Below are 13891 nucleotides of genomic sequence, written 5' to 3'. Positions count from 1 at the left end.
AAAATACTGTTTTAGAAACTAAGAAATGTGTATTCCAATCCCAGCTTTTCTACTTAAATAGCCGTAGTTTCTTGGATAAATCAGTTACTCTGTTTGGTTCTCAACTTCATGTAAATAATAGAATTGAACTAATGCCATGTAATGTTTCTCCTAAATTTGATTCAGTAATTTCAAATTTATGTTTCCATAGACCCTTTATCACCTGATCAGATGATACCTTTACTTGACCCTCAAGTTTAGAGCTACACGAATTAAAGAAACACGAATGAGTGTTGATGTCCAGAAACCCTGCACTGTGGCTGGTGGATAGTGGGTGCCCAGATCATGCTGAATGAAATATAAGATTCAGTCTTTCTGATGCTCTTTTGTGGTTCAGTTTAAAAAATATTCATTGAGTGTCAACAATATGGTGGCTTCTAGAGGTACAGTAATGAACAATGAATACCTAGTTCTTGCCTTTAAGGAGTTTACCCTTGTGGTTGGGGAAACCAGTTGGTCATCTAATCATTTCAAGTTATGTCTAAGTATGGTATTAGAGGTTTGAATCTCCAAAACAAAGTGTCTGGTGTCTTACACTTCAAAAACAATACAATTACCACCTCTGTTAAGGCTTTTTGGATAATTGAATGCTTATATTATATAGGTCCTTGTTTGCAACACTATTATGGCATTTATATAATGTACTTTTTCCCCTCCTTTTCTAGAGTATATGCTGCTTGAGTTTGGGGGGGTGGGTAGTGAGCTTGTCTTATATTTGTATTCATGGAAAACATCTAGCACTCATCAATTTAATGGACTCTATTAGTCAAAACATAATGGTTGCATTTCTGTGAAACTTCAATTTATGGGATACCGTGTTACTGAAATTATTGTTTCAGAGTGAAGATTGTCGGCTAAGTATTTGACTTGTAAAGAACTTCAATATTTGTGAAACCTAAATAGCACTAAGTAAATCTAGCTTTTGATTACAAGTAGCTTGTTCTACGAGTCTGGCCTTTCTTTCTGTGATTGTTGCTAAGACTCTCATTATTAATCACCTGCATTATTTGTAACGGAGGTAAGCAAAGCTCAAAGACTCTTAGAATAGTTTAACAACCAGTTTTTTCCCTAAGACTGGCTCTGTAATGATACTTCCCAGTGGTCATGGTATTGTAAACCAAAAAGAGCCAATGTAGTAAGAATTGGGGGTATCAGGTGACCAAAAATAAACGTCCATTGTAGTTCATCCCTTTTGGTTCCTGTCATGAACAAATTTCCCCTTTTTGTATACTTAAGCTTGAAAAAATTAAAAAGCCCTGTGTGACACGGTGCCGCTGTCACTCATACAACCCGAACTCCTCTCTCGGCTGTACAAACAGGTAGAACCAAGGCCTGTTTATTTCCTGCATGCAGTGCCGGGTCTGCTGGGCGACTCCCAGTCCGCTTCTCCTCTGCTTCCACCAGGTGGAGGCATGGTTGTACTCCTTATTTGGGTGTTGTCTCTAAGTCACCTCAAGGGATGGAAGAAAATTTGCAAATGGGTAATTAGGTGTAAATGTGAGCTATTTCTCTTCACTTTCACCCATTAGTTCCTGAATCTGACTGTTCTTTCTGGCTGCGGGTGACGCCGCACCATGGAGTGATGGTCCTTTGAGGGTGTAAAGGTCCCGTGGGACTGCACTTCACCTTCCCAAGATACTGTCTCTCAGGTGCGTTCAGGGTGGTATGGCCGTAGACCATGATTGGGTCTTCAAAAGGCCATTCAACATTCTAGAAGTCCAGCAGCTTCCAGGTAATGGAGTACTGGCAGACCAGGGAATCCCATTGTCCTTGGAAGTTCTGTTAATTTTTTTTTTTCTCTGTAAATTGAGTATCTTGATCGGAAGCACTGGTGTGTAGAATACCATGATTGTGACTAATATATGGATTAGGAAGCTGGTAGAATCACGGGGAGAGGGCAGTAGAAGAAGCATAACAAAATGCGTAGTACTTCTATTTCAGTGAATATAAAATTCTGCCTCCACCAAGATGGGAGGGGTATAATCATCTTGCCACTGGGTGACGGGCTCACACCTCCCAGAATGGCATCACATCACATACTTTTGGTTGCTGTTGCTGCAGATGGGTACATGGCATTGCCAGTAATCATGTTAACCTGAGAAAGGGGACGTCCATGTTGGTGAGGCTGTATGTGACATTTATTCTTAAACCATTGGTGGTTTATTGTTCCGTTGAACAAGCGCTGTAGAAGTTGGGGTGAGGGTCAGGCTGATTAACATACACAGAACAAATCTAGAAAGAGATATACCAATAAGATAACATAACACCTGATACACAGCAGGCAGCTCAGGTCATTGGGTCACCTCGATACCACTGTTTACTTTTTATCCAGGGCTTGGTAGCAAGAATAGAACTATTCCTCAAAAGATAACATTAGTTTACCAAAGAGAGCATGATTTTGCTCCAAGATTCTAAGGAACCTCTGTGGGTTTTTTTTTTTTTTCTCTCCCTGGTGGGACTTCCCACTGGTTTTATACCAAATTCTGAAATTGCACAGGCACTTGAGTTACCATTGGATCAGCCAGATCATTAAAGCCAAGTTGTAGGGCTGCTTGTATCACCACTTGAACTTGCTGGATAGCCTTTTCTGTTGGGGAGTTGAAGCCAGAGCTGGCAACGTTTTGGGGCATTCAGTAAAATGGGCGGGAACTGCATTAAAAAGTCTTACTGAGGACTCTTTCCCCATTTGTATTTGAGACTGCAAAGAAGAGCAGTTTGTCATTTACTTTGCAGAGTATGTCAGTGATCCATGCGGATTAATGGGCCAAGATTCTTCACCAAGGAAACAGGGTCCTGTATTTTCATGGAATTTAACTTCTGTCTGCTGGCATACTTCCATCCTTCTGAGGCACCTAAGAGTGCATGTTGCTTCTTGCTTTTCAGATCCTGAAAGCACATGTAAGCAGTGTGTTGGACTAGTGCAGTGTCCTGTTGGAGGAGAGGATCACCCGTCTTGACAACTAACTTGTAGTACAGAGATAGAGTGTATGTAACGCTAAGATAAGACTGTCAAGGCTCTACGCTGTCCCATCCGGTTCAAAACAAACTCCTTCTCGTGTTTTCTACTTTTTAGGATAGAGCAAAAAGTATTTACCATATCAGCAGGTTTGTACAGGGTGCCAGAGATTGTGATGTTCTGTTCTAGTAAATAGATCACATTTTGAGGAGCATCAGTTGGAGTCACCATTTGAATACGCCTCTGCTAGCCGTCCTAACTATTTGCCTTCCACATCCTCCAGACGGGCCAATCACACGGGACTAGGAGAGGCTTCTGGAGGTGTTCCTGAGCACTGCACAGAATAGATGGTGCTCCTGCTTTTCTGTTCTGTTGGAGTGTAGCGCCCCCAGAGTGCTATCTCTTCCTTTGCGTATGAGCCCTTACTCAGGGAGAAAGGATGAGAACTGGGGCTGCTGAGTGTATCTGTTTACAGAAACTAGGGAAATAACCATTTGGTGGATTTAGGCTCCCTGCCAGCGGGCCTATCAGAAGCATGCCTACTTGAATCTTTTTTAAGGGCTGAACAGTTTTCTGTAGCATTCACACATTAACGTTCTTTATCCTTTCCATGACCGATGTTCTGTTCAATCTTTTTTTTTTTGCTCTTCGTGTTTTCAGTGAGTATTACCAATATTTAAGTTCCTGTTCCTGGCCCATTTTGGTACTGGCTTGTCTGACCTTTGCTCAGTTATTTGTGATTCTTTCTGCGTTGTGGGTGTTGCTCCTTCCTGTGTCTTTACCTTTTTCAAGGCTTTTAACTGTCATTATATTTTCATCTGCTTATTTTTCTTGATTTTCTACCAATCTGATATGTGTTGATTATCCGTGAAGCTTAATTTCTCATACATGTATTTGCTTATTATAATTTTAAAGTGATACCTTTTACCCATTTTTCACTGAGCTCTTTTTGGATTTCTAGTTTATAGGATTTTTTCCTATATTAGGGATATTAACCCCCCTTCTCATCATATGCTGCAGGTATTTTCTCCCGTGTACACACACACACACACACACACACACACACGTTACTTATATATATTTGTAATGTAGATACATATTTTCCATATAGTATTTTTGTATATATTTTGCCAGTTTGATATATTTTCCTTCATGGTTTTTAGTTTTGTATAATACTTTATACCTCATGCCAAGACCATAAAAAAGATTGTGTAATAAAAACATTTTTATAGTTTTATGTAGCAGTTTAATAGTTTCTTAAATTAATAATTTATTACAGATGTATTTTGCTTCGTGAGATAAGATAGAGTTCTCTGTTTTAACCCTCACGTGGTTAGTCAGTTTTCCTGGTGTCATTCATTGAACAATCTATTTTTTTTTTCACTTATTGTGACCTTTTTAAAAGACAAGAACCCTCTAGAGATGCAATAAATGCCTGCATCAGTTTGTCTTATCAACCTACTTTTTTTTTAAAAAAAATAAAAGCTTTAAACCCCTACAAGGTAGCCCAAGAAAATCTGTTGAGGTTAAAAAGGAAACATATAACTAGTTATAAGCAGCCATAAGTTTTAAAACAGCAAACAAAATTTCTCCACAATGCAAAAGAAAAATCTGTTACCAAAAAAAAAAAAAAAAATGGAGCAAAAAGAAATTCCTCTGTAACTACTAGCTGAATGGTTAATAGTTGCTATATGATTCCTGTCCAGTATTTATATTTTTCATCTTAGACTTGAAAGCAAATATTCATTACATCATCCTCAGTGAACAAAAGTTATCCTGTGTTTTGGAATACAATTATTCCTTTGATCCAATAAATATCAGTAAATAATGACTATTTAAAAGCATTTAAGCTATATGAATAAATGATTATTTTAAATGAAAAGAATGGGTGGGTTGGATCATTTTTCTCTAGTTTTTGGAAGAGTGAAAGTTCCTTACTTTGATATGGATTTTCAAGTTATTTCTACTTGACATTTTATTTGTGTATATAAATGCATAAAACTAGGACCTCTGCTTTTGTAAAGAGCCCCCCCCCCTTTTTTTAATTACAGGGTCACAGACTTCTGAGTGGTGAACTTAGCATAAAATATTTAAAACCTACAGAAGAGTAAAAGTATAGTACATACTTTTATAGTGAACTTTTTATTTACCCTTTACCTGGGTTCACCAGTTGTTGACATTTTTCAACTTTTGTTTAGTCTCTCTCTCTCTCCAGATTCAAATTCAAGTTTCTCCAATTGTCTCCATAATTTTTTTATAGTTTTTCTGTTTTGTTTTGTTTTTTCCTGATTCAGAATCCAGTCAAAAATCATACATTGGGTGTTTTAGTATTTTGTGTTTTTTAGTTCTTTAATTTAGAAAGCTTTCCTGCTTTCATTTATGTGTGTGTGTATGTGTGTGTGTGTGTGTGTGTGAGAGAAGAGAGAGAGAGAGAGACATTTTAAAAAGTACAGGCCAGTTGTTTTGTAGATTATCCCATAGTCTAGATTGGTCTGATTTCTTTCTCGTGATTAGATTCCAGTTAAATATTTTGGCAAGAAAAATACATAGGTCATATTGTGACTTTCTTATTGCATCAGGTCAGAAGGCTCATAGTGCTAGTTTGTAGCATTGGTAGTCCTAAATTTAATCATTTGTTTTAAGCAACAGACTTATCTTCGATAAAGTTAACTCAAATTAATGGCATCTATGTGGTGATAATTTGAGGTCATGTGAGTATCCCCATGGTTTTAGCATCTTCTGATCCATGCTTGAATAACTTACTGTGTAGATAGTTAAAAAATAATTTTTCTAATTTTAAATAATTTTTCTAATTTTTTTCCTCTTCCTTTATTAACTATAATTCATTCACTTTATATCCCAGTGAATTATGTAATTGTAGCAATTATTTTCCTCACAGTTTTTATGCCAGTAGAGTTATGTGAAAGTCCATGTGCCCTTGTAGTAAATATTCTGATGGAATGGGGAAGGTAATAGTGTTCGAAGACAATAGTATTTCTGGATCATAATTGCAGTTTCACATGTTAAGGTCCCCACACAATACTCCTAAAAATTAATCCATTGTCACTAATCTTGAATTTTAATTTAATTAATCTTGAAAATCCATTGTCACTAATTAGATTTGAATAAACCATTTCATTTTATATTTATTTCTTTATTTTTCTATCTTTTTCTAACTGTCCTATTGTTTGTATTAATTTGTAACTTAATTTCTATTGCCCTAACATTTGTACCAATTATACATTTATTTTTCTATCATAATAGCTGCGGAAATACAGAGGACTCTGAATCAGCTTGGAACACCTCAAGATTCACCTGAATTGAGGCAACAGCTGTAAGTACTTCATTAAACAACAAAAAGGAAATAAATAGAGGGGAGAAACCACCTATGTTATGTTCCTTTGATAGTGTGTACTGTTATGTTTGTTGGAGAAAACAATGGAAAATTAGTAAGGTTTTTCTGCTGCCTTATTTGCACTAAGCTTTTGTGTAGGTTTTTTCCTGTCCAGAGTGGGCAGATGTTTTTCTTTATTTTAAAGATCTGGCTTACTCTATCAAAGCAGAACATCTTTGGTTACCTTTTTTATACCTTTTAATAGTTTGCTTTTGATGGCCTTTGGAAAACGGTACTCTAAGCTTCTCTGTGTGATTCATTTCCCATAGCTAACAATCTGTACGATGGTTTTTATTTCACTTAGATTCAGTGCATATCCAATATGAACTATGCCCCCAAAAGTTTGTATTTACATCCTTGAATTTCAGAAAGTATTAGCCTCTGTTTAAAAAAAAAAAGTCATAATGAAATTATATAGTACATACTTGAGTAAATTAACATGCTGTTAGAAAAATAGCAGTAATACTTTGTGGTGTTACAGATTTTACAGAATGTTTTTACACATTTTTTCATCTAAACCTTACAAAATTGGGGTAAGCTAGACATATCAAAAGAACTTTTTCCATTTTGCTTGTAAGGAAAACACATCTGTTTGGGGTTTGATGATTTGCCCAACATTATTCTGAACCTGAATCTTAAATCTTAGCTTAAATTTAAATCTTAAATTCATAGCTGTTAACAGCTACAAATTTCAAGTAATTTATGTGTAGTACGTGATATGCCAAACATTAGCTACAGATGGAAAAACTGCAAAGAAGAAGAAATTAAAAGATAGGTAATAATTCATATTTTTATGAAGTACAATTTGAGGAATTTATAGTTGTCTTTAATTTATATTGCATTTTTCTGCAATGGATAGATATCAGGCTGGTAAACATGCCCCCAATCTAAATAATAAACCATCATTTATTAAAATAAAGTAAAATGGAATAGAAATCATAATTCTTAATAGTATTTTGCTAAGGTTAATAGTGGAGATTCTGAATATGTAGACATCATTAAAGTCTTTTTAGAATTTTAATTATATTACTTTTTCTAAAGATTTTTAAAAGGCATATTAAAGATGGAGCAGTTGGTAAATATATATAAGTAGGGTATAATACTTCCTTATCAGTTAAATACAGATATCTGTACTAAAACTTACTCTTACACAGTATCTCATTATTTTAAAGGATCCTAAGTGTGACTAGTACATGTTTAAAATGAGAATATATATGAGAGATACTGGTGTGACTTGTAAAGCATCACATTAATACAAGCTTTTCTCTGGTGTTAATTTCTTTAGTTAGAGATCTTACTTTTTACTTTATAAGGCAGCTAGCAAGATAGATATAAATAGCTATATAATTTACCGCTTTTACTGTGTTCTGTTCTATTTACAGAGAAGCACTATTATTTTTTTCACAGTAAACTTAAATAATAGTAAATTTGTAGTATTGCTCATTACGTCCTCTGCTCTTTTTTTTTTCTTTTTTTTTTTAAGTGTCTATAGGATATAAATGTTCAGGTAGAGAAATATGAGAGGCTGGCTGTACCCTGAGACCTAGGAACTGGGCAGAGTTTAAGACAACAAATCCTCTTTATTTATTCAACTGACCTCCCCAATTGTGGGATGCACGTAAAAGGCTCCTACACCCCCCAAATCTGAAACATCAGACATCTCACAATCTCGTGTTGACTTGAGTCCTCTTCCTTTCTAAATGGCTGCTAATACTTATTTCTCAGAGCTTGGTTACTTCCATGTGTAAGTGACGAACCCTCCACATAGTATTCGTTCGCTCTTTATCAAACAGTAGAATCTGACAGCATAGAGAAAATTTGGAGCCAGTTTATAAAAAAGTGATTTTTCTAAAATTATTCATCAGGGTTGAATCAAGTGACATAGTTGTAGCTTAAAGAGATACCTTAGTTCTTTGACTATAATGTGTGTTCTCTCACTTTAGGCAACAGAAGCAGCAGTATACGAACCAACTTGCCAAAGAAACAGACAAGTACATTAAAGAGTTTGGATCTCTGCCCACCACCCCCAGTGACCAGGTATGAAGCTTTAAGACACATTGTTGATATATTGAATGTGAAAGAAATCAAATGCATTGTAGGATCTTTGAACTTTTGTGCTAGAAAGGAAATTAGGGGGAAAAATGTATTTGAGATTAGTTCACAGAACACAAAACTATATTTAATTGCCCAGGTAGTATCCTGTGGTTCAATAAAGCAAAAATTATTTCCATGCAGTTGCCCTGACCCATAATTAAGTAAATGCTCAGAAAATGCTTCCTGAGTAATTGTTTCCTGGCCTTCCAGGACTAACTCCATACAACAGGCACACTCATGCAAGATGTGAGGTTTCCTAGGGGCACACATATTTATTACCCTGCTTACTTAGTGGAAGTTATTACTTAGGTGAGTCAAAGGTTTTATTTTCATTTAAAAAAAATAAAATGAAAAAGAATTCCTTTAAAATAAAATCATGGCCTAGTTTTTCAGATGAAAATTTGAGGTAATGAAATAACCTTTATGGGCCTTTTGCCTCAAGGTAAACATGCACAGTATTTGAACATATTGTCAAATTTTTCAAACTGTTATTGAGAGTTAATCAGTAAGGCCCTGTAATAGGAGAGTGAGTGAAATTTTCAGAATTAAATAAAGAGCCAGCTACTGGCAAAAACAACTTTTGCAAATTCTATGAAACTTCACAGCTTGATTCTAGCAGGTTTCTTTTCCCCTCCTTTCCTCTAGCGTCAAAGGAAAATACAGAAGGATCGCTTAGTGGCTGAATTCACAACATCACTGACAAACTTTCAGAAGGTGCAGAGACAAGCTGCTGAGAGAGAGAAAGAATTTGTTGCTCGAGTAAGAGCCAGTTCCAGAGTGTCTGTAAGTATTTAAAGCAGCATTGTAAAAATGAACGCGATGTTCTCCAAGGATCCCGTAAATAAATACATAGCTTGTTTTTTGAGTCATAAAAACCTGTGAATATCTTGGAAATCAGTATTTGAATAGTTATTGAATATTTATTGTCAGTGTTTCTGCTCAGTTTTTAAGAAGGATGATAAGTATGTATTATTGTGGTCACGAAATGTTTTGTCAGAAAAGATTAGGGGTCCAATCCTAATTTGAACCTGAGGCTGTTACTTTGTATTTGTGCTGGTGTAGAGAGCACTTTGCTCCTGGATTGTATGAAGATGATGGAAATGGACAGAGTGAATATATTGTATGAATATTTAAAATGAACATACACCTGGAGAAAATAAATGAAAGGATGAGTTAGAGTGGAATTTCAACTTACTCTAGTTTTAATTCTCCCTAGAAACTATCATAAGTTGTTTCCTTGTTCCTTAATATAGAGGTTCCAAGACTACTTTATGTTTTAATCAAATAATATTTGTTATTTGGCCCTTGAGAATATTTAATGAATTCCTTCCTTGTCAGCTTAGGATATAATTTTATTATTACTTGAAGTAATTGACCTAAAGTATTAGAACAAGAACTCTTCTCTCTCTTTTCTTATACCTACACTCCAGTGTGTACATAAATTAGTTTAGATTATTATAAAGTAAAATGTGAGTGTTGTGTGTTGTTCCTTTGCGTCTTCTCAATCCGTTCTCTTACTAAATTGTTCAGGGTGGTTTTCCTGAGGAGAGCGCAAAAGAAAGGAATCTTGTGTCCTGGGAAAGGTAAGACGTATAAAACATACAGATCAAAGATAATTTTTCAAATATGTTTTTTATGTCATGGTGCCTGGGCAGAATTAAAGCTTTCAGTATATTATACCATGACAATCCTAAGTTATTTATAAATAGAAAACAATGTTTGAAAATTTTTCAAAGTATTTATTTATTATAAAATATATAAAAATATTCCAATATAGCAATAATACTCTTTAAATAATTATCAAAATAAATATTATTGACTTTATTATTTGATATAGATTATTCCCATGTGTGAAGTTTAAATCAACCAAGAAGAAATACTCACTTGCCAAATATTAGAGCTTCCAATAATTAAATAACTCTAAAAAATAACATCATTGAAATGAAACATGAATAAAATTTGGTTAACATTTCTGTTATATTTTTAGAATTTAAGTGAGCAGTTCTGTGACTTTGAAGGAAACATATTCTATTCAATAAGTATTTCTTAAATAAAAGGAAGTCTCATTATTTTCATATCGGTTTTTCTTTTTTACATATTCTTTTCCTTTTAATAGCCAAACTCAGTCTCAAGTGCAGGTGCAGGATGAAGAAATTACAGAGGATGACCTCCGCCTTATACAGGAGAGAGAGTCTTCTATTAGGCAACTCGAAGTAAGCTTTACATTGTAGAATTGGACTGCTGCTCTGTTCTTAGTGAGTTTGTCCTCAAGATGCTTAGATGATGCTGGGAGAGAGGGGTCAAGGGAGAAAATGAAATAAATATATCAATTTGGTGGCATATTTCATGTAAATTAGAATCATTCCATTAAAAAAAAATAACCTCTTTAAAATTTATGTGAGGATGAGAAAATATACCTCCCTCCACTCCAACTTTTTTTTTTTAATTCTGTTAAGTCATCCCAAGACACCTGAGCATTGAGGAGATATCAGTCTAGAGATAAAGTCTATTCAGAGAGTCTGGATAGCTTCCATGGCACATGATACACATCACACCTTCAGGAATAAGACTTTTTCCAAGGGATTTAAAAGTATTTTATTTCTCTTTAGTATGTGTAGGATATCAAAGAGTAGTAGTAGTAGTAACCTTAGTTCTTAGGGAACCTACTTGTTCCCTAGAAAGCAGGCTAATAATAGCTTACACTAGCTGCCATTTATTGAGGGCTTCATGCACCAAGCACTGTTGATAAATTCTTTATGTTAATTGTCTCGTTTAGTTCTCGTAAAAGCTCTGAGGTCATTAACTCTGTCAGTATCATTGCCCCTTTACAGGGGGAAACTAAGGCACAAGATGAATATGTAAATTGCCCCACCCTTCCTGAGTAAAGTATTTAAACTTTACTTTCTAATCAGGCAAAATAATAGTTATGTATTGAAGAAAATTAAATTTATAACTTATTTGTCCATCATTATTCCATTGCATATTCAAATTTGTTAATGTGAAACTTTGAATTTACACCTAATGTTTTATTCTTTCAAGGTGTCAAATTGACATATAAATTTTTACTGGGAATACAATATTTTTTACTTTTTTGAAGAAATACTGCTTGCGATAACAAAACCAGATTTCATGACATAAATTCAGTAATCCACAGCCCTTCTCTACTATATAGAGCCTTCATTTTCATTCCAAATCACTTGATATTTTTAACATCACAAACTTATTTTGAAGAACTGGTTACTGTTATTCAGAGTCTACTTACTTGGGATTACCTGTAGTAAAATAGTTTTCTGATATTCCCAGAATATTTGTTATTTAGTCTAGATGCATGCTCACCTAGGTATGAGTAGTGGTTTGTGTTTTTTAAAAATTTTCCCTTTTTGTGGATTAGGGACTGAACTTCTGATTGTAATAATATGCGCTTTTTTTCTCTTAGGCTGATATTATGGATATTAATGAAATATTTAAAGATTTGGGAATGATGATTCATGAGCAAGGAGATGTAATAGGTAAGCCCTACTCATTAGATTTCATGAGGCAGAAGCAAGCTGCATGCCATTTACCTGTGGTAACTTAAGCCAGGGTAACTCCCTCCTCTCTTTCTGTCTTCCTGGAATCAAAAGTACAGTGTCTGCAACAGACAAAGCATCACCCTTGGCATTATCTGAAACAGATCTCGTTTTTGGCTCCTACTGGTGGAAATGACCAACTTCATTTATTTAAGAAGTCCCAAATTTAATCAGGGTCTACTGCTGCTGAGATCACGGAAGGTACCATGTAACATCATTCTAGCTTATTTCCAGGACCTCTGGTTTCTGTCTTATCCCAGTTTAATTCTTATCACACCGAGGATTTGGGGAAAACGTCTGTTCATAACTGCACACTCTCTTGTCTTTTAGAGTAGAGGGAATAACTAGCCATTTGCCTGAACATTCATTCTTATAGCTTTTTTAGTAGGTTAGTTTAGTTGTGTTACTTAGATATTGAGAATTCTTTTCTAAAAATTCTTTTTAAAAAAATCAGTGACTAAGACTTCCTTTAAGTTTTAAATGTAATCGTAAGTCATTTAAGGTGTAGCTCTCAGCATCGATCAGGACTCTGATCATTTTTATCGTTTTGAAGTATGAAGATATCTGTGGGTATGCTAAAGATCTGTTTAGTACGTTTTCTGAATTTGGTTCAGTTAAAATGCTTGAACCTATAGTTTAATATAATTATTATATGTCCATTCTTACCCTCCTCCGTAGCCCCAGTAGATCACAGGGTAAAATTTCAAGAACCATTTATTTACCCAATAAATATTTATTGAGTGCCTACTATATGCAGGCATAAATCTAGGCATTGAGGATTCAGCTGAAATTAAACAACAGATAAAAGATCTTATAATCTAATTGGTGGAGAGAGACAACAAAAACAAAAGAAAAGTAAATAAATGGTGATAAGTGTTATAGGGAATATAAGGCCAGGTCGGAGATGGAACTGCGCATGGTGAGGAATGTGCTGCTTTTCATAGGGGAGTCAGGTAAGGCCTCACTGATAGGAGACATTTTAGCGAAGACTTCACAAAAGTAAGGGAGCCAGCAAGAAAAGCGTTCCAGGCAGAGGCAACAACAGGTGCAAAGGCCTTCGGGCAGAAGCATGCCTGCCATTTTGGGCCAATGGAGTGAGCGAGAGGAGGATGGAGATGATGTCAGCAGTCCAGGGGACCAGGTGATGTGGGCCCCTGAGCCATCGTGGGGACTGTACTGTTGTTAGTGGAGGGGAAGCCACAGGAAGACTTGAGCAGAGGAGCCTTATCATCTGACTGATGTTCTAAGAGACGAGCTTTGACTGCTGGGTTGAGAAAAGACCTCAGAGGGACAAGACCAAAAACAAAGAAGTCATTAAAAACCTTTTGCAGAAACCCAGGTGAGCAGCTGTGTTGCCTTGAATCAGGATGGAAACAGTGAAGTGGTGAGAAGCAGTGGGATTCTGGATATTTTTTAAGTGTAGAGCCAAAAAGATCTAGTTACTCTCTGGATATGGGTGTACGAGAGTCAATTCAAGGGTGACTCTTGGGTTTTGGCCTGACTCACAGAAATCATGCTGCTGCCATTTTCTGAGACGGGGAAATCTGTAACTGGAGCAGGTTTGGGTTGATATAAGTCAATAATTTTTTGATATGTTAAGTTTCAGGTGCCAGTTGTCACCCAGGTGAAGGTTTGGTAGGCATTGGTAAAGAGGACATGGGGTAAAGGGGAGCTGTCTGGGCTGGGGGTATAAATCTGGGTGTCATCTGCACATAGATGGTATTTAAAGCTGTGAGATTAGGTGAGATCACCTAGGAAATAAGTGTAAATAGTGAAGAGCGGGGTCTGAAGACTTGTAAATATTTAGAGCACAGTCAGCAAAGTACATCCATTTGTTTA

The 13891-nt window shown here is 35.6% G+C and overlaps 1 protein-coding gene across 7 annotated transcripts in view; it reads left to right on the top strand.

The window, feature by feature from the left end:
• STX7 (syntaxin 7) overlaps positions 1-13891 on the top strand; it is a 47364-nt gene that overhangs the window by 27298 nt on the left and 6175 nt on the right. For 5 of the 7 annotated variants that reach the window (XM_057737657.1, XM_057737655.1, XM_057737656.1 and 2 more), the window contains 6 exons: positions 6260-6329; positions 8333-8426; positions 9129-9266; positions 10014-10066; positions 10600-10696; positions 11920-11992. In XM_057737657.1, the coding sequence (XP_057593640.1) occupies positions 6260-6329; positions 8333-8426; positions 9129-9266; positions 10014-10066; positions 10600-10696; positions 11920-11992 (525 nt within the window). Of the gene's footprint in view, positions 1-6259; positions 6330-8332; positions 8427-9128; positions 9267-10013; positions 10067-10599; positions 10697-11919; positions 11993-12106; positions 12254-13891 lie in introns of all 7 variants that reach the window. The other 2 variants (XR_009054191.1, XR_009054192.1) reach the window with 2 other exon arrangements.

This window comes from Hippopotamus amphibius, chromosome 6 (genome assembly GCF_030028045.1).
Source record: "Hippopotamus amphibius kiboko isolate mHipAmp2 chromosome 6, mHipAmp2.hap2, whole genome shotgun sequence".
Classification (NCBI taxonomy): domain Eukaryota; kingdom Metazoa; phylum Chordata; class Mammalia; order Artiodactyla; family Hippopotamidae; genus Hippopotamus; species Hippopotamus amphibius.
This window is presented reverse-complemented; position numbering and strand designations above follow the sequence as displayed.